At 38.3% G+C, this 24,800-nt stretch overlaps 1 protein-coding gene across 4 annotated transcripts in view; it reads right to left on the bottom strand.

Annotated features, from left to right (window-relative positions):
• Positions 1-1,575: 1,575 nt before the first annotated feature.
• Positions 1,576-24,800, bottom strand: part of znf385a (zinc finger protein 385A) — a 69,779-nt gene continuing 46,554 nt past the window's right edge. For 3 of the 4 annotated variants that reach the window (XM_024293408.2, XM_024293409.2, XM_024293410.2), the window contains 6 exons: positions 24,095-24,205; positions 18,543-18,717; positions 11,289-11,648; positions 5,844-6,028; positions 5,176-5,268; positions 1,576-4,786 (listed from right to left, as the gene is read on the bottom strand). In XM_024293408.2, coding sequence (XP_024149176.1) covers positions 4,535-4,786; positions 5,176-5,268; positions 5,844-6,028; positions 11,289-11,648; positions 18,543-18,717; positions 24,095-24,205 — 1,176 coding nt within the window. In that variant the 3' untranslated portion in view covers positions 1,576-4,534. The remainder of the gene's footprint in view (positions 4,787-5,175; positions 5,269-5,843; positions 6,029-11,288; positions 11,649-18,542; positions 18,718-24,094; positions 24,206-24,800) is intronic. The other variant, XM_036212709.1, reaches the window with a different exon arrangement.

Raw genomic sequence — 24,800 nt, 5'->3', positions numbered from 1 at the left:
ATTTTTCCTTTTTGCATTTGAAGCAAATGACAAACAAATAAAAAGCTTTGCCAGCATAATTTACTTTCATAATTTAAATGTGAGGCCTTAAACTAAGCGTACCTTTCTTTTGAGGAATACAGAGCTGAAGATTGAATTCAATGTTTACTTTTTTTTTTTTAAATTAGGATTCCATTAAATTAAACAGTTCAAAACCATTTTGGCTTTAACCCCCCATAAAAAGCAGAAAACCATTAACTTGTGCAATGAATAAACAAACGGAAAGATGTTGGAAGAGATAGGAAGAGGAACGAAAATAAAAAAAATAGCTGCCTTTTTTAGAGAAAAGTTTAGTCATACCAATCTGCCTCTTCAGTTTCCATTTTACACTCTTCTCTGGCCATGATTGCCTCAACACGGAGCACAGATCCCCTCACAATTATGTGTATCACTGTGTCTACATTCAGAGGTTTGTTGTTATTTAGTTTTTTGCTTTTAGAAAAGCTTTAACATTACAATTCTTTTTATTTTCTTCCATAAATGTTGATGATCTTAGATTTGCTATTTAGTTAATTACTATTAAAAATTAAATTATAGAGCAGCAAAAGCATTCTTCCCTACTGCTAATACCAACTTTCCTAAAAAGGTAAGGAAAATGCAATAAACATTTTCTATGATTTTAAGTAAATGGGCTTACACATTTTCAAAAAACACACACAACTCAAATAATTATTTTCCTTTAGTCCAGAACTCCAGATTTCAACATTTTGTGTCTAGTTTAACACATGAAGAGCTATTTAGTGCTAAAACAATGGTTGTCCTTATAGAAACCAATATTAAGGACTTTTTAGTTTTAAATTGAGTATTGTCTGATTTTTAAAAACTAAAACTCAAATTAACAGGCTTCTAAACATCGCCATCTAGTGGACATAATGATTACAGACACATTCAGGTACAGAGAAATCCCCTTGATCCATCTACATTGGAACATTTAGAAATAGTTCTGGTAAATTAGATAGTTGTGGTAGTTTTTTACTATGGGATGCATTGTCAGGGAAAACAAGTCTGTAAAAAAAATAAATAAATAAATAAATAAATAAATAAAAGTTTGTCTGTTGTCTGCACTCCGCTCCTCTGTGGATTAAAATAAAGCAGGCAGTTCAGTGCAGATGCTGTTTTCACATGGTCAGTGTTGTCCTGCATTACATAAGCCCAAAAATAAACTTGATTTTTAACCTCAGGCTCAATCTGCCAATCAGACATGTTCAGTGAACATAAATAGTACCATTATTCTGGCATGAATGAAACCATGTAATTGCTCTTCTACTACACCTATAACTGGAGGATTTCATGTGGGAGCTCATCGCATTAATGAGATATGGATGTTTCTGCACAGGATTCCAGAGAACAAAAATGTTCAAGTTTGAAGCGGGTAGAGCCATAGATTATGTAACTGGACAAAACTTTAAAAAAAAAAAGCTCTATTGATGATTTTTTTGTAACATCACAAACAGTCCAACTGTATCTGATGAATCAGGCTCCATCATAACAGCACACTGGTTCACACAAAAATCTAGACAAAAAAACGAAGCAATCTGCTTTTCCATTGAATATTTTATTGACATTTACTTTTTTTTTCCATCATGGATTCTCTTGAGACCCATAGATTTTTTTCACTTAAATTACATTTATAATGTTGTACTCACATACACATTTCAGTTTCTTATTGCAAAAAACGAGAGTAGCCAGAATGATTCAGGTATTGCTACAGTTCGCCATACAAACTTGTCATCCCTTAGTTAATGACGTTCAAAAATAACTTTATTGGCAAAATGAAATTACACCAAAGCCTCTTCATCTCTCTGAGATTGAGGGCAGAATAAGGCTAAGGCTAGGAGCCTAAACACAGCTAACATGATGCACCTGCTCAGAAAACAGGACTAACATTTAATTCCCAAATGTGCATAATGAGAATGACTCATTGGCATTTACCACGTGATGAACATATCAATGACAACATGTTTCTGGTGCTTTCTGACCGACCCACCTTGATTGGACCACAATGCAGTAATATGAACGAGCCGTTGATATGATCCTCGATAGCTGATTAGCCTTTCTACAGCCAACAGATTTCTGATTTTCGTTTTAGTGTTAGGCCACTTTATAGTATTAGGTTGCTTCTTCCCTTTAGGAGAAGGAGCAGCATAAACCAGAATACATATAGTTCACACACCAACAGAAAGTCAAGCACAAATCCTGGAATATTTTCTCACTCACAAAATGAATTTAATGATTACTCTCTGCAACAAAGAAAGAGCACAATGGTGGAAGCGGGCAACAAGGCCAACCTCTTCTTTTAGTAATGGCATTAGTAATGTTCCACTGGGTTTTCACTTAGAGACACTTTTCACACAAAGAAAAAAAGCAAAACTCAGTAAATGCAAATAAAAACAATCCTGTTGAACAGGTCTCAAATCCCTTGATGCATGTTTATTTTTTTTGTGTACCCTGTTCCCCAAGCAGAGATTCCCATTGTTAAAAGGCCCTTTAATATGAAGGGTCAGTCCCTGTGTCAAACTAGCCCTCCATCTGTTGCTTTACCCCCCCACCCTCAACCCTCTGGAGGACTCCCCATGGAAGAACAGAAAAGTCTGTCAGCTGGCATGCTCCTGGTTTACACATGACTCCAGACAACATGTCACAATGATAACAAGTCACTGATAAAAATTGCTCATTGCATTGCAATATTCAAACAAAGGTAAGACATAAGAGCTCATTGCTTCTCAATGAAAGGGCACAGTGTACACCTTTTCAGGAAGGGGTTGTTAGTGTCAAGCTATCAGGCAAGAGTTTCTGTGGCTCTCCTGATGCTCCTGCATGTTTGTCAATCTGTCCGGATGACTTACAGAGCCTGTAGCCGTCCTTCCACCCCTCATTTTTATTTTTTAGCTTCCCTTCATGGATGACAATAACGTTTGCTACCTACAAAAATATTCATGTATTTTCTATTTTTGCTAATTTTATGTGTGATATAAACACAGACCAACAGTCCAAACCAATAAAAACAAAGTGCTTACCAGTCTTTGTAAAGGAAAAACAAATCATGGTGCATTTCATGGCTTTCAGTTGTAAGACAGGAAGTATCAAGAGATGGTCTGAGCTGGACGTCTCGGCTCCCACTCGGGGTGGCTTCTCTTGGCTTCTGGCTCGGTTGTCGCTCCAGCTCAAGATCATGTTTCTTAGAATCTATTTGGCTTTCATCTCCCTTGGTTTAATTTGTTTTCTTTCACGTTACGTTCTGCCAAATTGCCACGATTGCTTTTCTGTAATTGACTTAAATGACCTTTGGATGCCAGTTAGGTGAGGAATAGGGGGCAGCGCAAGAATGGGAACCTAGTAATGCACAATCCTGTTCCTGCAGAGCCTTATTAGGAAGATGTGTAGAGGAAAATCCATCAGAACACAGGGTCACATCGAAGTCATACCTGCACACCTACAGAGTGAATCAGCCGGAAAATGAAGACCAGGAGGATGTGGGGATGTCAACTTTTTTGATATTGCGAAGAGATCACCTATGCCCTCTATATTGCAGTGTTTGGTTGCACTTTAATATAGAATTCATTCACTAAAAATGAATAAATCTGAAGAAGAAGTCAGTTTATGAGTACAGAAGCTTGGAACTGATTTTTGCTACTTCCTTATCCCCTTTTGCATTAGCTGAGCCCAGACTGACTGATATGGAGGTTGGCAGATACGCCCTCCAGCAGGCTTTTGTTGGTACGGTCTATTTTAAATCACAGACTCGCTCAGGACTGCATGCTGCCTGTGGTCAATCCATCCACTGACCCATGCCATTCATCCTCTCACCTCACCTCTCCGGAAACGACAAAGGACTGTAATCCCCCACAGTCACTGTTCTGCTCTCATAACCATCCTGTCAGACACGAGTACCACCTGCTCGTCAGCCAAAGTCATGTTGCATCTCGCAATGTAGTGTCACAAATGGAAGCGCGGCTGACCTCTGGAGCAGGACATGTACAGTACCATGGAGGATGCCACAGCTGCACGTGGCGCATACAAAGACCGATGAAAGCTGCTACCCTACTGACAAAACATCACTGTTTTGATGTGCATAGGATGGAAGGAACACGGCGATGTCGTGGTGACAGAGGATTAGCAGTGTTGCACTATGCATGGTTTGAAGTTTCATGAAAGGTCTGTCGTATTTCTTCGGAGCACAGTTCAAGGGTACGCCCCGAGGAAGTGTGAAAAGCAAAATGGAGTTCAATGCATAATTATTTTATCTCTCCACTTGTTCCATCTGCAGATCCTAAATGTTTTTGAAAAAGACAGTGGGTGAATGGAGAGTTTCAGGTAAAGGGAAAAAGGGGCAGAATACTCCTTTCATTGCTGCTTTCCTTCTTTTTGAAAATTACAGTATATATTTTTTTTATTGTTTTCCACCTGTCAGTTGCTGTTTGTTGATCATTTTGTAGCTTCACAGTGTGCTTTTGGAGTGGATGTTCCTGACTGGCTAAAATCCCACAATGAGGTTTCAGTAGGGGGAAAAGAGGATTGGCCCATGGGTGGTGCGGATCGGCCCGGGGGCCGGTCTCAGGATAGCGTGGCTCAGGTGTGGGCCTTGTAAGAGGTGATGAGGGTGCGGATGGTGCCCAGGAGCAGCTGCGCGGATAGCCAGCGGATTTGAGGATGCTGCAGCAGCCATTGCGGCGGCGACAGCCAAAGGGCTGGGCAAGAGCCCCGCACCCAAAGCTTTGGTGAGATCCTTGGAGAAGGTCAAAGAAGACTAAAATGAATCACAAAAACAAGACAGAGAGGAAGTTTAAATAGAATAGTAAAGTGGAAAAACCTGCTGACGTTCATTTCAGGTAACTTTTCAAATGGACAACTGGACTCAGACACCCCAATTCTAGCTTTTTTCTGCTTCTTCACCTACCTTGAACAACATTCTCCCACATAGTGAAGGATGTAAAACTCCACAAAAGCAGTGTAGATCCTCTGGTGTTTTAAGATTTAAGTGACAAATGGCTTATACTTGTTTAGTGTTTTACTACCTTTCTGAGAAGGTCCAAAGTGTTTTACAGTCGCAGTCTAATTTAGTTTTTGTAGACACGAGTGCAAAGCAATGTACCAAATTGTAAAAATTTGATTTAAAAAAGGGACATGGAAGGTTACCGTCAGATCAGCTCCCCTGTGCTTCTTGTGTCGGCTGAGGAGGGGGTTAGGCTTTCCCGCCATACCATCCCGATGCCTTCGACTTGATATGTGCTGAAAACAAAGAATCCCTGCATTCATATTTTGTCTATAGGTATGCTATTTATCAAAGAATGCACAAAGTAGCTGTTTGTCGAGTGATAGGGATAATAGTCGAGTGATTTTATTAATGTGAGCAGAAGAGATCATCTGGGCTTTGGAGCAACCAGTGGATAAGTAGATTCTCTGCCTCTCTGGATCATTGAGTACATGATAAAAAAAATATATAATGTAACGTTCGCAAGTTTTGCAAAGACCACGGGAGTGGTCTCAGAAGAGAGAAAGTCAAGATGGCAACAAAATAACCTCACAACTAAATGGATTCTGAAGTTCTAACGGTCTTCACCTCTTTATTAATGACTATCAACCTTATAAAGCCCAATTGGACGGCTACTGTCTCAAAATATACATAAATAAAACAGGAGCTGCACAACCTGAGGGTCACAAAAGATTAATAAAAATATAACCTCATCAAGAATTGCTTGATTGCTACTATGATGATATGACATGAATTGTCTGTATTGAACTTTTTCTCTTCCATGGATCTATATTTATCTTAATGAGTGTGTAATATGTTTATTTTTACCTACCTGTTTGAGTTGCAGTTCAGAATTCACCCGCACATTGCAGATTTCACAGTGGAAGGTTCTTTCCTGAGTGTTGGGGTCCACTGGCCCCCCTCCCTGCTCTCCATTAGGTTTGGGGCCTAGGCGTGGGTATGCCTTTATGGGGCCCAGCCCGCTCCGTGCCTCCAGGATAGTTTTGTGTTTAGTACCTGCAGAGAATGAATCCATGTTTTATATATATATATAAATATATATATCAAATAAAAAAAAAAGACAAAATAAAGAGGCTAGTAAGGCAGAATGGAGTCTGTGTTGTAGTGTTTCTACCAGTCTGAAATTGGACAGCATCATTTTGCAACTTAGATTTCTACCATTGATTTTTGATTTGTGGAAAAAAAAAGATAAATCACTGACTGAATTCTGTAATAAAGGGAAACAAATCAGGACAGAAACCATTGGTTGTTTATGAAATTGTAAGGTTAAAATTTCACCACTAGAGGACAGTAAGCAAACACCAAACAACTCCAGCATTCTCCAGCATTTTCACTGCTGCACTATTTTCCCCCACAAAGCGGGATTCTGGTTCAATGTTTTTCTTTTTACAAATATTTTAAAATAGATTTAAATTTTTGAGAACCTTTAATTACATGATTGAGACTTGATTCCAGGATCTTATTGGAAGAAAACTGCTACATAAAACAAACAAAACAAATATTGACATCTGTTTAATTTTACAAATTTAGTTTTTTTTTCTCATTGTGGTCAAGTTTCTACATCCTAATGCAAAATCTCATTATTGCTTACAATAGTAGGTAGCAAACACATTATTTTAGAACAAATATTGCACAAACTATTAAAGGTTTAAATGCTGTTTTGTGTAACACTAGACTTTTATCAAATTAAGTATTTGGCTTCTTGGACTCAAAACCCATTTTAATAACAGAAATGTTTTTGTGAATTTGTGGTCTTTAGTTAATTAAATGCACATATTGCCTTGATATTGCAGCAGCTGTAATGACAAACAATTTATTATTTAACTTTTAAAAAAAACAGCAGATATTAGCCTTTATATACTGTTGTTTTAAATAAAAATCCATTATATATGCTCAGTAACTTTACTCATTCTAGTATGAATTCAATTAACAAAAAATGAGAAAAAGACATAAAAAGGCACTATTGATTAACTTTACTGCTGTCCAGTTTTTCTGTAAAAAGAATAAATCTATTTTTAGCACCGACTTTGTTGTAACATCTCTTATCAGAGTTATGGTGAGGAAGGTTAAAACAATTTTTCTACGAAAAAAAATACATTAATGTTGATGTAAATTTGATTTAATGCATGTGCCAACAAAAAGTACCGCTGTTTACATTAGCAAGAACAAACAAAGGGTTGAACAAACGTAGGAATACCATTTGGGATTGTTTCTTTGTTCTAAAGGGCAGTCTGTTCTCCGCTCACGTCTTGATATCTACGTGACATATGCTTTCACTTTTTATCCCTGCAAACATCTACAGTTTTGAACTGGAAGGATGGGTGAATATGATTGTTTCCAGATTTTTGTACTCGCAGCTGCTCTAACTTTTATTTTGGGCTTGAACTTTCAAGCTAAGCAGCTGATAGATTTTGAGCAGAAATCATGACTCTGGCTGTTTTACAGCTTCCAACTCAAACCCATATGTAGTAAAAAGGTCAAACAGGAAAACTTCATTGATTTGCCATTAAACAAAATAACGAGGAATTAATTAGAGCAGACAAAAAAGTAAATAATATACTCAGAGACGCCTATCCCTCTCCCATAATGGAGATAGTTACTACAAGAATATTGATTGGCCATCTCAGAAAGTACTTGCTGGGTGCTGTCATGTCTGGCCAAGTAAGCTGGATCTCATCGCTCAAGGCTGGCAGGAAGTGCGTGGAGACAGTTAATAGTTTTTATTGTGGACGTTTGAATCACTAAACTACTGAATGAAAATCCCATAAAAAAACAAATCGCAGAGACAACCCCTCTTCAATTTCTGAGGATTTTTGTATTTTTAAATCATAAAAACATAGTTTATTTCCTCCCAGCCTTACCACCAGGTAAACATTATCCAATATAAACACCAACTCATGACATCAGTGGTTTAATACAACTTGGTGGCCATTTTCAGACTGACCTTTAGCTGCTGCACATTGCTCTGTAATAACCTGCCAATGCATTTCAATCAGACTGAGGTCAGGACTTGGACAAAACGATGACAACATCTCAGTATAACTGATGGAAACTTTTAGTTTGTAAGATTTGAATGGAAATTGTCCTGCATCTGAAACTGGCTCATCTAGGAAAATAAATACTCACACGTACAAAAAGAAAAACGTCAAGTCCTGCAACAGTTGATGGAGTCAGCTGCCAACCAAAAGATGATGAAGTCCAAAAGAGTCAAAAATGTGGATCTAGGAACGTCTTTTATTAAACGAGAATCTTTAAACTACAGACTCGCTGATTGTGTGATGAAACACAGATGCTACATTGGACCCTGGGATGCTAAATGCAAAGCAGGACAATACTAAGTTTAGGAAACCACTTGTCAATCTTCCTCTCTTGTCAGTAACAATCTACTTTGTGTTTCTGAATTTTTTAACTTTAGCTTTTTTCAAAAGAAAATATTAATCTCAATTTAATCTCAATTTATCTGTTTTTAAAAAAGACCGGGATTAAAGTTGTGTAAAAAGTCCCATTATAGTAATCTGGAAAAGATTTTTCTTATATTATTTATTTAAATCTATGTCTACCAGAGAAGTAACAAAAAAAATAGTTGGCTTTAATTTTTGTAGAACAAAAAACAATTCTCTTTTGTGAGTAAAGCTTGTGGGTACAAGTTAACAGAGAGTGAGACCCTTTGAAACCTTTGGAACCAGGAGAGATGTACCTTACTTGATTACAGAGGCCAGGAATGTCAGTGTCAAACAGATCATTTATCTGTTGATCAGTGTTCTTTTAAGTGCCCAATCCTATTAGCTTAACCTGAGACTCTGACAAAGTCATTTATTCATCAAAGACTACAGATAGATGACATTTCCATGCCCTTCCTATAAAAATCTTGTGTATTTTATAAAAATCCCAACTCACAAAAAATGTTTAAATTAAGTAATGAATGTAAAAATAGTTATGTTTGCAGAAAGATGTTCCAGTTTTCTCCCCCTTATTTTTGTGGTAGTTGTAGTTATGAGGCAAATACAATCTGGAACAGGTTTCATGTAGCATACTTGCTTACACCATCAATTTAACATCTGCAGCTACTAATCTTATAAAAATAGTGGTTAAAAGTTAATCATATGGAGGAAAGAAGCTCTAGATTTTTTTTAAAGAAAGTGACTCAATATTCTAAATCCGTACAGCCAGTGCTGAACTTTTTTCTCTGCCACACAGACCTGGAGGAAGGGTTACGGTTAGAGTTAGGTTAATGCAAGCGACTAACTACATCAGTTAGCCTTGGATGCACTTAAAATATGTGCAGGCAATGCGGCAATGTGCATCTTGCATGATTTCCATCATTTTTTGTGTTTGGTCGCACATAAATACAAGCAAATAACACCAGCCTTAGCCTTAGTTTTTCTGTTGTTGTTTTAGTCCTAAAGGACACAATTTGATTAATTTATGAACTTGGAAGATACATTTTTCAGGTGTAAATAGTTGCACATTTCAGGGTGGGCCTATCTTTAAGAAAAATAAGTCAAACTAAAGCCATCAAATGAATTTATTTCTGTATAGTGACTCATTTCAAGGAATCTGTATCTGCTGATCTGTGGCAAAATTGTCTTCCACTTAACTTCCACACTATTTTAAAAGCATTCCTATAGTTTTTGCTATGATTCTGCTGTTTTTATTATGCCTTTTTAGGACATAGTTTCTGCAGGGTGGCAGGAGTTCATTAGAAATTTGCCTCTGTTGTGGGTGGGACTGTTGACTCAGAGTAAGCCCACCCCTGCTTCCCACCATCCATTTGTTTACACTCAAACTGTATCATACAACCCCAATCAACAAAAATGTCCAGCGATATCGGAGCTGTCCAGCTGTACAGTTTTGAATCAGATGCCAGTTCATATCAGGTAAATTAATAGATCTATTTGTCTGCCAGTGGATGCATCAGAATACAGCGGAGCGGGGAACTTGTATACTTAAGTAGTGCTGCCACAGCGATTATTTTATTCGTCGACTAATCCCAGACTAATTGGGTCATGGGCAAAGTGGATCCAAAACACATCTTAATAACCAATAGCTTTAAACTAACTAATAACTAGATAATTCAAACTAGCGTTATCTGCGATAAATTATCTGCGATAATGCTAGTGTGAATGCTGTAAGCTGAATTTGGCAGCTCAAGATGCTAGTGACGACAAGTGAAGATGCTGAAATTGATAGCTGAAAACCTGCTAATATATTAGTTAAATGCAAAATTAGCCTAAAAAAAAAAAACCTAAGTTAGTCAAAAGAGCTAGCATGAAGCTGAAATATTAGCTAAACTCAAAATAACCTAAAGAAAGCCTAAATTAGCCAAAATGGCTAGCATGCAGCTGAAATATTAGCAAAACCAGTTTAGCCTAAAACACTGAAAAAAATCCTAAACTAGACAAAACGGCTAGCATGTAACTGAAATGATGACTACATTCCAAAACAGCCTAAAAAACAAAAAAGTTTAAGTTAGCCAAAACAGCTATCATGTAACTGAAATATTTGATAAATTCTAAAATAGCCTAAAAAACAAAACAAAAAAGCATAAATTAGCCAAAATAGCTAGCATGCAGCTGAAATATTAGCAAAACTCCAGTTTAGCCTGAAAAACTGAAAAAAATCCAAAATTAGCCAAAACAGCTAGCATATAGCTGAAATGGTAGCTTAACTCCAAAGCAGCATTAAAAAAAACCTTATGAAATGCCAACATAGTCTAAAAAGCTAGCAGAATGTCATTATAACTATCAATTTTACTACATTCTGACTCCATAAACTATAAAGTTACGATTAATCGACTATTGAATTAGTCGTTGAGTATTTTAATAGTCGATTAGTCCTCGATTAGTTGACTAGTCGCGGCAGCCCTATACTTAAGTCCAACTACAAGCTAACTGCATTTTTTTGTCTGCTTCACAACGATTTGAATAAAGAAATACTAATTTTAATCAAAATTTTCTTAATAAATGTTTTCCATCTTTAGAAAAGTGCCACAAGAACATGTTAAAAACACAAAAATATGAATTTAACTGGAGTGGGTTTTTAATGTGACATTATGAACATTTGTTTTTCTTTGCCAAACTCGTATGAATGCAGAGTTTCAACATAAACAGTTTAGTTGAGTTAATGTTATAGAATTGCATATGAAACTAGTTGAAAGAACTTTCATCAATACTTAATCCACAACTAATTCTTTATTAGTAATTTTCAGGAACAAATGTTTAGATTTCAGGTTTTCCCTAACTTTGAGCTCACCTACCTTTATTGTGGGCTTCAAGCTGTGACAAGGAGTTGACGGCCACTTTGCACAGCGAGCAGTACAGCAGCTTCTTGGCTTTGTCGTCCTCCGTCTCCGGGTTAGGCGGGCTGCTGGAAGTGGAGGTGCCAGCAGCTGCCGTGACCGCAGGTCCAGATCCTGGCTGATCAGAACTGGTGCTGCTGCCGCCACCGCTTGGGGAGGAGGAGGTTGGAGGGTTCAGGGGTGGAGTGGGCGCCGGAAGGAGAGAACACACTGATGGCACAGGGGAGTCCATGGGTGGAGTGGGTGAGGCTGGTAATGATGGAAGGGCTCCTGAAGTCAGTAGAGATCCATCTATTTGTGGTAAAGGCTGTACTTCATCTACACAGACAAAGATGAAAGAAAAAAGAAGAGAAAACAGAGGAGAGCAACATGAAAAAAAGGAACATAATCTGCCCTGGAACAAAATATAGAATTATCAAACAATAAAAAAAAAATGTGGAGACACTAGATTTGAATTAAAAACATGCAATCAAATATCACCAAGTAAACTGATCAATTTAAAGGTTTTATTTGTCATAATAGGTCAGATTTATTGTAAATTACCAATAAACTGCGTGAATGTTCAAGATTTAAGGAGCAAAACTTAATTTAATAAGGATGAAGGGTTCAATGGGTTAATGTTCCAAAAATGGAACTTAGCTTTATACTTTTTCTTTGGTTTTTCAAAAATAATGGCAGGCATTTAAATTTATTAAAGTACAAAACATTTATTTTGTGATTTTACGCATCTGAATTCAACTATTTCCAACAAAGTTGATTAAAAAAAGAAAAACTACTTTCCTAAAACATCACACATAGTTTATGTTCGTTGTCAATAAATCTTCAAATCTTAATTTATAAAAACAAAAACTTGATCATGACCAGAAACTCCTCCAGAAAAGCCAAAGCCAGCATTCAGCAATATAGTACTTTTGTTTTTCCCTTCTGAAAGTTACCTTTGACAAAAGAGAGGCTAAAAATAAAGTGGTTTCAAGAGGGAAAACCGCCTTTAAGAAGTGGCATGTGCCAAATGGGTTTTGAGGTTTGTTTTACTGGAGGGGTGTCTTGGTCTGGAGATATTTCCAAAAGAATTAGCAGCATGCCTCGACTCCCACCCTCACACCTGCTGTTTTTAGCCTGTGGATAAAAATGCTTACATTGGCTTTGCCATGGTTTAATAATGACTATTAAAAATGCTGATTATGTTAAGTATTTCTTACTCAGATCTCCTTTGTTATTGCTATGAAGAGCAGGCATTAGCTTTATTTCACAGCTTCTTCATGCACACCTTGATAGTGTTTTTCTTCTGGTCAGCCGCTCACACGTGCAAGGCCTTTGGTATTTCATTAAATAGTGCTGGCTGAAAACAGACGCCCTAAATTTGGGTGGGGTATTCAGAAGTGTCTCGTCCATAAACAGTCACAAGACCGCCTTCCTCCAAACTCCACAGGATGTAGCGCCAAGGGCAGGCAGCGGAAAAGTCTCACAGGATTATGGTATTAAATGGATACCATGCAGTATTCTGGGAAGAAAACAAATATTGACTTTTAACCGCTTCAATTCCTTGTATGGATTCCTAAATGCATTGTCATTGTGTAACCTGAGCGCTGCTTTCTTGTGTTTGTTTTATGACTAATTCTTTTCAGGCGATGTGACAATGTGGGTATTTTGTTTGTCAGAGGTCATCTAGTTACAATAAACTCAGAGTTTGATCAGATTATCCAACTTTTCTCATATTTGCTGCTTTTTTCTCGAATTTAGGACGGACTGATTACAAACCAGTAATAGTGTTTGTTAAAAGCATCTTGAATTAAATGCTAAAACAACATGTAAACATAACAATTAATTCATTCATGCCTGAATTTATTTCCAAATATTTTAAAAACAGTTTTTAGGCTTCTTCTGTTCAAAGCAACAATGAATTAAGTGGAGTCCAGAACTTAATGGGCTATATGCACGACCTACTTCCGCATTCGGTAAATGACCGCTCAGTCTTTTCCGGTTGGAGCAGTGGGCTTTTCGTGATTGTCTTTTATAAAACGTCTCAACACAGGCGAAGTGCCCGTTAGTGCACACTGCTATCTCTCCATGAAGAAGTCAAAGGCTCCTCATCATCAGCTGAGAGTAGGATCAGAATTCCGAAAGTCACTTCAAAGTTTGTTTACACTTAAAAGTTCTGTTGAATAGGTTTTAAATGCTCAATCATAGCTACATTTCATCCCAAGAAGTCATATGATCATACACTACATGATAGTTTTGTGAATACTGGGTGTTTGGTGTTTTTGGAAGGCGAACTGTGCCTTTTTGGATGTCATTGTGTGTACATATTACGACAAACTAACACACAATGTAAGAAATACTGAAAATTAGACAATACCAGAGAGTTGCTAAGTCCACGCATATAGATAGCCACAAGCAGAGGTAAACAAGCGGTCTTATTTGAAACCGGAAATGCATCACACAGATCCTTGCATAGAGTCAATAGTACATTATAAATTAATGACATAAACATTAGTATCATATACTAATGTATTTCACTTTTATTTGCACTGATTTCTGATTGAACTGTGAGTAAAAATGTGGTAAATGTGAGAATAGTTGGGTAAATCTGATAAAACTGTGAGCTAATATTAACTCGCTGAACTTTTACATTTGGCGTCCTTTATTTTTGGACTGCTTTCTCCTTCACATCATCTGTGCTGAAGATGCCATCGTGCGTGCTTTCCATTCCACTGCCTTCCAGAACGAAAATTCCTTTTCTCAGCAATTTGGAAGTTTCCATTGCAGATCTGGTGACTGTGAAGAGCATTTGTCAAACAGATGTTGGATAAAAAGCAAAAGAATATTTCTTTTTCTGATACCACGCAGGACTCAGGAGATCATTAGGTAGTCTTGGATCAAAGAGCTGTTTCAGGTTACATGCATTGTGGAGATTTTTACGACTCATAATATGCCAGTTTTCAGAAAACTGGCAGAGCTGAGAAACTGCAGAACTGCAACTGGCCAGAACAATACAAATGGCCGTTCTTCTGTAAACAAGACTCCCCATCATGCAAAATATGTGATTTAGGTCACAATCACGCAGGAAGGAATGACATACAGTGATGAATTTGGCCATGAATCATTCCAGCCTGGAGATCTGAGCTATCATGCTGATATTTCATGCCTTCAGATTCTGTAAATGGAGGCACGCTCCCACATGTCTGGTCTGTAAGTCTTATGAATCATTGACAAAGGAGGAACTGGCCGTCTTGGCTGCTAGCTGACCTCATAGTCAAACAGAAGAAGGGATCATTCATTGAGAAAGGTCAGCAGGAGAAAACTCAATCCAGATGCTTTACATTGAGGCCTGGTGTGTATGTACTTCCTTCATCCACTTCAGCAAATTAAAGCTACATCCTGTCAAGTCTACTTTCCAAGGTAAAAGATGTTCGGCACCACAAGAACAGCACACATTCTTTACTATTCCTTAGTATTCCCTAAAAAGTACCCTTTCTGTTAAATAATCATTATATATATGCAATATATGCACACTAATGCATATATGAATAAATCCCACACCTATGAGGAGAACATGCAGGGTTTTGCTGTAATGATGCATGCTGGATAAAAGTAAACAGATTACATGACCTTCTGTTGAAGGAAAAAATGCTAAGAGGCTAATCAGGGATATGATTACATGGCAGATGATAGTTTGACGATGAGAGCCTTTCTCTGTGTGTGAAGATGAAGCAGAATGGCTTCGTCTGCCGTTCGTCTGTCCACTATGCCCAATTTTAATGATTAAAGAGTCACGAAACCCAATGCTGTTCTTACATTTATAATGTATTTGGCTGCTATTCTCATACCGACCTGTGCCCTCACCCTGACGTGCACCGTCATGCAGATAATGTTTTGTCAGACATTGTCATTTCAGGGAGATTTTTAAAATAATTCCGGCAGAAATAATGATTTAGCAAACACCCAGAGAATGTAAAGACCACCCATAAATATGCCCAAAAAAGAGCACCGGCTCTGTGTAATCCGATCCAACGCTTTGTCCACAGCCGAGCAACCCAAGCTCTCACATGAAAGTCATCTGTTAAATTGACCTTGGGTGTGTGCTGGCCCCTGAGTGTTTGTGTGGACTAAACAGGGCTATTATATCTGCATGGTTTTAACAGGGCCCTTCATTAGAGTGGGAGTGTCAGGCAACATAGGGATAGAGAACAAGGGAAGGAGGGAGGGCGGAGCAGTTTCTCTCCAATATAACAGCTGTCTCTCTGTCAAACCGCAGGCCGAGCCAAACCCTCATCACACCAGGGCCTACTCTTTGGGGGCAACTGTGACCACAAACTGTTTGAGGGCTGTAAAACTCCTGACTGCCGTAGAGCTGGAAAGACAGCATGCCATAACTTTTTCAGCCTTTAGCTTGGTCTCAATATGTCACATTTATGCTTATCACTTCTGACTACATTTATTATCCTAATGAGAAGTGATAGTCCATAAAAAATCAAGGTCACTACAGCAATGACACCCTGCAATATATTTGGATATATCTTGTTGCATAAAATCAGACATCAACAAAACCACCTACAGGAAACAATCATCAGCTGCTTCCACATTCATGTTGTTCACTTTGTGTGGGAAACTTACTCCTCAATCTGGGTTTTTTGAATGGGCTAAACCACACTGTTTGTTTAGTGAATTATTCATGTGTCTTTGTCATGTTCGTGGTAAATACCCCAGAGAAATGTGCCTTAGGCGGTAAAGTCCCAACCCCACAGTATCTGTCCTCCAGACTATTCTTTCCTCGTTCGAGGAAACACACAGCTGTGTGCTCTTGGTGAACTGCTTCCCCACAGTGGAGCTGAAGATCATACTGAGGACATACGCACGAGCACACACACAACACAAGCAACCATGCAGCAAAATCAAGAAGGAAAGGTTCCAGGGTCACGAGAAAGAGGCCTGGATGGAAAAAGGCATTCTTTCACATGTTTCTACTTTCAGATTTTTTTCATGGTAGACTTGTTTTGGGCTCCTGATGTTCTTGGAGATTGCCAAGAAATCACACCAACATAGAGTGAATAAAGTCAAACTCTTAATTATCTTTTGATCTATTTTAAAAGTGTTCCCAGTGGTCTTTCTTACATAAATCCATGAATATGTTTTTTTGTTTTCTATGACATAGTTTCTGCAGAGCAGCAGGAGTTCATCTAAATTTGTCTCTGAGTAAGCCAGCCCTAATTTCCCTTCATCCCTTTGTTTACACTCTCTCCCCCAAGTCTACAGCTCACTACCTCACTACCCCAACCTAACATTAGCTGTGCAAAACAAAGGGTGAGCAGTATTGAAGCTATCCAGCTGTATAGTGTTTAGACAGATACCAGCTCGTATGAAGAAAACAAAGACGTACATGGATCTATTTGTTTGTAAGTGGATGCATCAGAATAGAACGAAGCAGGGATTCGAGTGTACATGACTGCTACTTTTTACAACATTATTTCTTTTTTTCTGCTCCTGCATCAATGTCGGGCAGTCAGCCAGCCACAAAAGCCTTTGTAAATGTCACCTTAACATGACTGATCCATTCATTCTCCAGTGTTAGATGTTAAAACAGAACAGTAACATTAAGTGGATAAAAATGTTTTCCTTTTTCTTTTTTTTTTACACAAAGATGCACCTAAACTGAAAAAAAATGATTGCAGTACAAGGATGAGTCTGACCAGTTCCTTCCAGTTATTTGAAGGAAGACAGTAAGGGCACAGCTGAAGAATCTGAAGCCTGAAATGCTTTAGATTCTTTCTAACCAATCAGCTCACTCTAAATTAAAGTCACTTCAGCTGTTGTCTACCTCTTTTCCAAATCTGTCTTCCAGTCAAGTTGATCAGACTGTCCCCACTGGTGTCATCTTTATTTTTTTTCTCAGTCAGTCTAAATACTCATTAACACCATGGGGAGACTTGTTGTCTGTTTTGACTCTGTGGCAAATTGCATGGTATCATGAAGGAGGCCAGTTTAACAAACACACATTTACACACAGGCACACAAGGAAACACCTCAAACTTGGGTCTTTATTACCTACAGCCTGTGTAACTATAGTCAGACATTCAGGCCATTTTCCATGACACTGTTGCATGAATGGATAACTAAAATAAGGCCGAAGTTATAGTCATAGACAGTACGTAGAAAGAACTGGACTGATTATCCCTTAGCGTTCCAAATAGGAAGTACCTGCTGGTCCCAGAAAGCCAAAAACTCATATTGAAAAATAAACAGTTTGTCAGAATAACCATTTTTGGGCTGGTGTCTCTTTTTAACATGTTCTTGATAAAAAACAGATATATTTTTTCATGATATATTTTCTTTATCCCAAGTTATTCAAGTTATAAACTGGCCAATCAGATGCCTCAATAAGATCATGCGGTGCTCGCTGGCAGTTTGACAGAATTTTGGACCAATCACTGCCTACTAGTCTGGTCCCCAAATGGAGAAATTGTGTGATATACGTACCACAGAAAAATGGCAACTGAATTGACGTAATTTTGTTGGAATCAGAATGGAGCGGATCACGGAGCTTGTGACTTGATGTAGATTCTAGGTCACTGCTACAAGATTTTAAACAGTTTTTTTTATTTGTTTCTGAGAAAAAAATAATCAGAAATACAAATTTAATCTTAATTTTTTTTAATATGTCCTCCATCATGAGAAAAATGCCACAAGAACATGTTGAAAACACCAAAGACAATTTTCATCACAGTGGTTTATTGAGTCAATTTAAGCATTTTTTAATTATTTTTTGTGCATTCAAGCATGGTTTCAGCCCTTTTAGTTTAATTTATTTTAAAAGATAAACGAAATAATGTGAAGGGAAAACTGGGTTTTACTGAGATCATACTCAATAATACAGTTTGCTTCCCACCAAGTTCTCATACCATAACTTTAGTTCAACCTAAAATACCCCTGATTTAATGCTTTGATTACCCTCAGATGAAGTTCTCTACAAAAACAAATGGCACTGTGCTGTTGTTACAGTTAGACCACACAGAGTGCATTTTTCCCACAACTACCCTCTTATAAGATAAAGCTGCTATGATTACAGGCTTTTATTAATCCTGTGTGGCTTTCTTTTTTTTTTTTAGCTAAACTGTAAACTTCCTGTGAGAAATGAGATTGTTGTTTCTACAACTCAACTCAAACAAGCACTTTTACATTTTTTATGTCTCCACCTCCTGCAGTGATTTCACTCACCCCCTTTGCTGGGTTCACTGTCTGTAGCACTTCCAGGGGCTCCAGGGGGAGATGGGGATGAGGTGGGGGGTAGAGTGTGGAGCTTGTCCCTCTCTTGAGGACGGCTCTTGGAGGTCTCGATGCCTTTCACTCTCCTGGCATGGCGGTTTCCTTTGTAGTGGGCCTCTGCCTGGCTCTAGAGAAGTAAAAAAACAAGAACAGTAATGCCAGAAGACAAACACTCATGCAGACCATGCAAGGCTGTTTATTCTACTGTTTTATTCTATAATAAGTTACATTTTTCTTTTGAATTAATTATTGTTGGAGAACAATAACCAGTACTTTGGAAATACAATCAAAGCCTTTTTTGTACAATCAATCTTCATGATTGCTCACAAGTTCTTTACATGCTCTCAGATTTTGGACTGCTTCTCCATTTAACCATCTCCAGGTGTTTGTTAATGTTTGCCAACACTCTGATCTTTTATTTCCTCTAGACATTCTTAATGTCTGAATGCTGCCTGAAGGACACCCAAAACATTATTACCATAATGTAACGTTAATATTATGATCTGTAAATAGAAAACAACTTTAAAAGTCTGAGGTGACTTTGTCAGAATTCCCCATCATACAGATAAATATTTTTCTGCAAAAGCTTTTTTTTAAATAGTTTGCATAAGTGTGTCTATACTGCCAACAGAAATCTGACAAGTTTAAAGTATTGTAGCAAATATTCAAGGAATTTTTATGCTCCACTAAACAATTTCTGATTTTAAAACCTAGACAAAACTCAACAGTACTCAACTTTCATGACAAACGTGTTTCTGATAGTTTTTCATAGATCACATGTGTCAAAGTTAAAGCCCGGGGGCCAGATCCAGCCCAGTGGGTGAATATATCCAGCCCGCCAGATCATTTTATATTTTTGTTACTAGCGGCCCGATGTTATCTTGCTCTGGTAACATATTGCAACACACTCTCAACTTGTCACATTTTGATGCATGGTTAGGGACCCTCCACATTTAAAATGGCCATTTTGAGTGTCCCCAACTCGTCGTTTTTTGACGTCCAGTTAAATCAGGGGTCCCCAACCACAGGGCCGCAGCCTGTACCGGTCTGGTACTGGGACGTGGACACGTGGACAGCATTGGTATCCACCATTTACAGGACGCAGATCAGTACTGGTTCCAGACTCGGACCAGGCTAGGGTTAGGGTACCGGGTACCGAGGTTCAGTCCGCGTTAAAAAGTTACGTTTTTAAAGTCTTTTTACATTTTAGTTTTAGTGTGTTCAATAAATGTTTATCCTATTCGGCTGGATTTTGGCCCCCTGTGTTATAGATTTTGACATCCCTGTCATAGATGATACCCCACATTCTTGTAGACCCAATTATCTTTTTCTGACCTAAGGCTTTTTCCTAGAAGATGTCCTGAGTACACATTAATCTGAGGCTAGTTGATGCATGGGGATGCAATCATTTTCAGATAAGAAAATGCTTGTTTTAGAATTGGTTTGGTCAAAAACGGTAAATGATCCATGCTTCTTCTCACAAGATGAAAAAAAAAGAAAATCAAGGTTGGAAGTTTTCAGCTTTCTGCTTTCCAGCAAATAAAGATTCAGTGCCGAGATCTATGCTGCTGAAGCTAATCTCTTGATGACAGACATACTGCTTAATGATGTGTTTGTTCAGAGTCATCTGTCAAGAGACCACTGTGACATTGGTGGGATCTGCTGTGTCTCTGCACAGAGGTATGCGAGTCAGAAGCAACTCTAAATGAGTTGCAGGGCCCTCGCACTAAGCTGTCGTCTGAAGTCCAGCATTCACAGAAGGATGACAGTAAACAAACACACTTCAGTTATTAAAAAAACAGCTTCCATGCAGATGCAGACTCTTTCTGTCTGCACAACACTTGGCTCTGAAAATAAGTCAAACCAGGCGTGCCTTAAGCTGTGTTATTGTTTAGTTTCTAAGCCATGGTTAGTTGCAACAATTAGCTAATAGACAGAAAAAGTTTACCATTTTCTAAGTCATGGTTAGTTGCAACAATTAGCTAATAGACAGAAAAAGTTTACCATCCCATATGTAGGAAATGCACTTTCACTCTGTTGTATCAGTCTACAACAAACGCACACGGCAGTTACATGCAGTACTGATGGCCCGGACAGTTTGACTGACACCTGGAACCTCACACTGATCAAGAGCTCACATGTGACGATCATGTAGCTTAGCAAAGCAGGCGGGGGGTGATGAGTAATGTTACTGCACTCAGTTGTTGGTGTTTTCCTCATGTTAGCATCTGTGAATGCATGTTTAATGGCCTGAGCTGTCACGATGAACTTAAAGCAGCGCCTGCAGCCTGTCAGAAGATCCCACTTTGCTGGTAAATCACGCTGATAATTCTTCTCCGTCAAAGCAGCTTTAAAGAACCGTATTTTGAAAAGCCTGCAGACCAAGTTTAGGAAAGCTGCGGGGAACAGAGGTTCAGGACTTCTGAGAGAATTTCCCGGCTGAATGGGGAAAACGGGAAGACAGTAATGCGTGACATGGCAGCCGCAGAATCTCTTCACATTAACCGACCCGCTGAAGGGAATCAAGTGCCAGACAATTTTTTTTTTTTTTTTTTGTGAGGCTGGATGGAAGGATGAGGATGAAACGCATAATGTGCCCACTCAGAAAAACTTGAGAAAAATGGTTGTGAAAAGCTGCATGGGGAACGGGACTTATGTAAAAAGAGCAAATTTATCAGAGCTCAGAACATGACTGTGGTAGTGTCTAAGAGACTGCAGATGGAGCAACCCATTCATCACCCTCAAGGGAATCTTTTAGCACTCAAACAAAGTGTGAAAATGGATCTTCAGCTGAGACAAAGTGAAAGAAAAGGGGAACAATCGACGGGTAAACTGAAAGAGATGGAAAGACGAGAAGAGAGCGGCTGAAAGAACAATACGGCCAGCCCGGTTCTGCTGCAGCGGCTGTGACGTCGTTCGATGCAGCTCCGCCGAGCCCCTGATGTCACTGATGCAGTACGCCAAGGTTATTCTGCATAAACTATCTTTTAGCGCGTTGCACAACCACCCAGCAAGGGGGAAGGAGGGCACAAATCCCCCTTCTCCTCATCTCCTGTCCTCCCCCATCCAAGTCCCTTTCCTCCAATTTCCCAAGATACACTGGGGCCCATCAGAGCAAGACACTAATCCATGCCCTTGATGAATGCATCTTACAATAGCTAGTGGCAGACAAATTTAGGCATTTCCATGATGTAAATAATGCAGTAAGAGAAAGAGGCAGACAGATAGATAGCGGAATGAGGAAGAGGCTGCTGAGGAAGATGCAAACAGAGGAAAAGGACAACAGAGAGGACAAAACCTGAGCACAGCTATAACAACAAAAAATAAAGCTAGACGTTTAAGACAAACCTAGATTTTCTGTTCTCAGCAACTGCATCAACACACATACAACAACAACATAACCGCATTGAGGACAAAGCCCAACAGAAGCAGCAAATCCATTAAACATTTGTGATAAAATTACCAAGATGGTTTTATTTAAATTAATGCATTAATTATGATTTTTTTGTTTTGCCATTTTGCTTTTCTTTGCTTAACCTAATAAACCACATTGAATTTCAATTAATTTTTATTCCATTTGATGGCAAAATATGAAGCCACAGCTGCAGGTTTGACATGATTGTCACTTCAGTTTATTTGTTTTACTTGTGAATACTGGTAAAAAAAAAAAGTCTGAAGTTTAAACAACTTATTTTATAAATCATCTTTAAAGCTTTCTTCATTTAGATGTATTTGGTTTTGTCTACTTATCTTGAAAATCAAAGCAGTTTTTGCAATTTCTGAAGTTACTTCATCAGAAGAGCGTTGATGATTGATGAAAAAGCTTTCAGTGGTTTGATTCCTAATGCTGCTTACGTTCAAAATTATTTTCTTGATGAAAAAGTATTACTGTAAGTTCCTGAATATTTTTACAAAATGCAAGAAATATATTTTTTTCTTCCAGGCTATGTGTGTGTCACAACAAATGCAAGGGATTTATCTGCACTTATACAATGTAAAATAATTCAAATGTAGCCTGTAGTAAATGATTATTGAAGTAAAACAGCAATAAATGGCTTGCTGCTTTGCATTTTTTATATTGAAACTTTTGCACCAATTTTGGTGTAGTTTGTTGGGGATTCGTGACACTCCAACAAAAAACTACTTTCACACCATCTTGCTGAAAGCAAAATACATGAAGTAGCTAAAATTTCTTGACCACGAAAAGTGTTAGAGAAGATTGTAGCATCAAAATGAGGAGTTGGTGGAACAGAAGAGGTCTGTCACAGTTTAATCTGAAAACATTACAGATGTTACTATTTTCAAACTGCCTTCTATTTAGTAAATAAAATATCAGCTTAAAAATAAAAGGTCAAACAGCAATTTCGTTTTAAATTACTCATGACATTGAAAGTATCCGCCACACTCCAACCCACCCGTCTGCTCCAGAGGGTGTGCCTTTTTGAAAATCATAATTATAGGTTTGCTGCAAGAGATCCAGAAAAAGAATATAAAATCTGCTTGAGGTAAAGATGAGTATAATTTGACTTGATTGTGAGAAAATGTGATGGAACAACGAGAGGTCGATCAGAACTGACACTAGAGTTCCATATAAATGTCTTTAATGATACTCCTTTAATGTGGATTCTTTTATAAATTCATGTTTCTGTGTACTTGTATACATACTGTGGATTTAAACTGAAACACTTTTAAATATTTTCAAACACTTTGATCATTTATACTTGGCAGACATCTAAGCTAAAGAAGCCTGTACTTGATTTGCAGCAGTGGGACTTCATATATAAACATCTCTGTTTAACCGTTTCCTGCAGCCTGTGAAGATACAACCCAGAGAACTCTCCAAAGACAAGATTACAGCCCTGCAGCTCCCTGGCCCCACAGAAACCATGATTGTAGATCTGAAGACTATATATAGCACCAATCCACTCCTTAATGTTGTGTAATGTAGATAAATGCATGCCCTGGCTTTGAATGCTGGACCTCAGAGAATCACAGCCAAATTATACACTGCACACATGACATTTGGAGCTGATGTTGCCATGTGTCCATCTGGTTTGTCCTTGGAACAAGGACAAGATGGTTTTTGAAATGACTCCCAACTGAATACTTTTGAGCCATTTTTACTTTCATCTGTTAGGAATGTTTAAGCTTAATTGTTCTGTATGATTTAACTCTTTAAATCTACAGGCAAAGAAAACTAACAAACCCCAACAGAGACTCTTAAAAAGAATACTTCCACTGAGATGTGTTTCTCTAAAAATGTTCATGTTTACCATCGAACTGAAAGTTATCGCAGCTGACCCAGCAGCACTTTCCGCCGCCTTGATTCAAATTCCAGTGGAGTCAAAGAAAAAAAAAATCCCAAAGAGGAAAACATTCTCTGCTTCACATTCTGCCTTAGGGTAAACACAGAGGAACACACTTCCTTCTAGTAGATTTATATCAAGTGAAACAACATCAAGCAGGAATTGGAGTAATTCTGCGTGTGATTCATGTTCCGTTACCTCCGAGTTGAAGCGGATCTGGCAGACGTTGCAAGAGATGACGGGTCGTTTGGTCTTCACCAGAGGAACTCCGAAGGTGTGATTGATGACAGCTTTCTGCACCGGGTCCATCTGACAGATGAGGACACAAAAATAACAGGAAAAAAAAGTGAGTTACATCTCAAAAGGTTTGGAATCCTTTCAGGAGTCTAGCATGAGTTTAAGATGTTTACAGCATTTTCCCTTGGTTTGTATTGAGTTGTAGTGTTGATACTCCAACCAAAAACTCATGGCTGTGATCTTGGACAAGCTGCAGCTTCCTACTGTCCTTGTATGAGCCTGAATGTCAATCATCTGTCTGGTGTTAAGCACCTTGTATAAATTTAACTAACTCACTTAGCAGCACATCATACATGTCATTGTGTAATCCCCTCATAAATCTAGCCTAGACACAAAGACCCTGTGAGGTTTGAAGTAAAATGGCTCCTTTCCAATTGTTTATCTGTGTTTGAAGCTAAATTTATCCAGGAATCATGGTTAGTTTACCTTAGAATTAATTTGGACTCAATGGATGACGAAGATTTCCATTGCAGACAATTCATCTTTGCAGTTGAAGCAAGCAACACTCATGAAAATGAACGTCTAGGAGTGCAGGAACAATAAAAAATGAACAATAAACTTCTGGCTGGAAGGACTGACACGCTTTGATGCATGGTGTTTTAGCTAA

The sequence above is a fragment of the Oryzias melastigma genome, linkage group LG7, assembly GCF_002922805.2.
Source record: "Oryzias melastigma strain HK-1 linkage group LG7, ASM292280v2, whole genome shotgun sequence".
NCBI lineage: Eukaryota > Metazoa > Chordata > Actinopteri > Beloniformes > Adrianichthyidae > Oryzias > Oryzias melastigma.
This window is presented reverse-complemented; position numbering and strand designations above follow the sequence as displayed.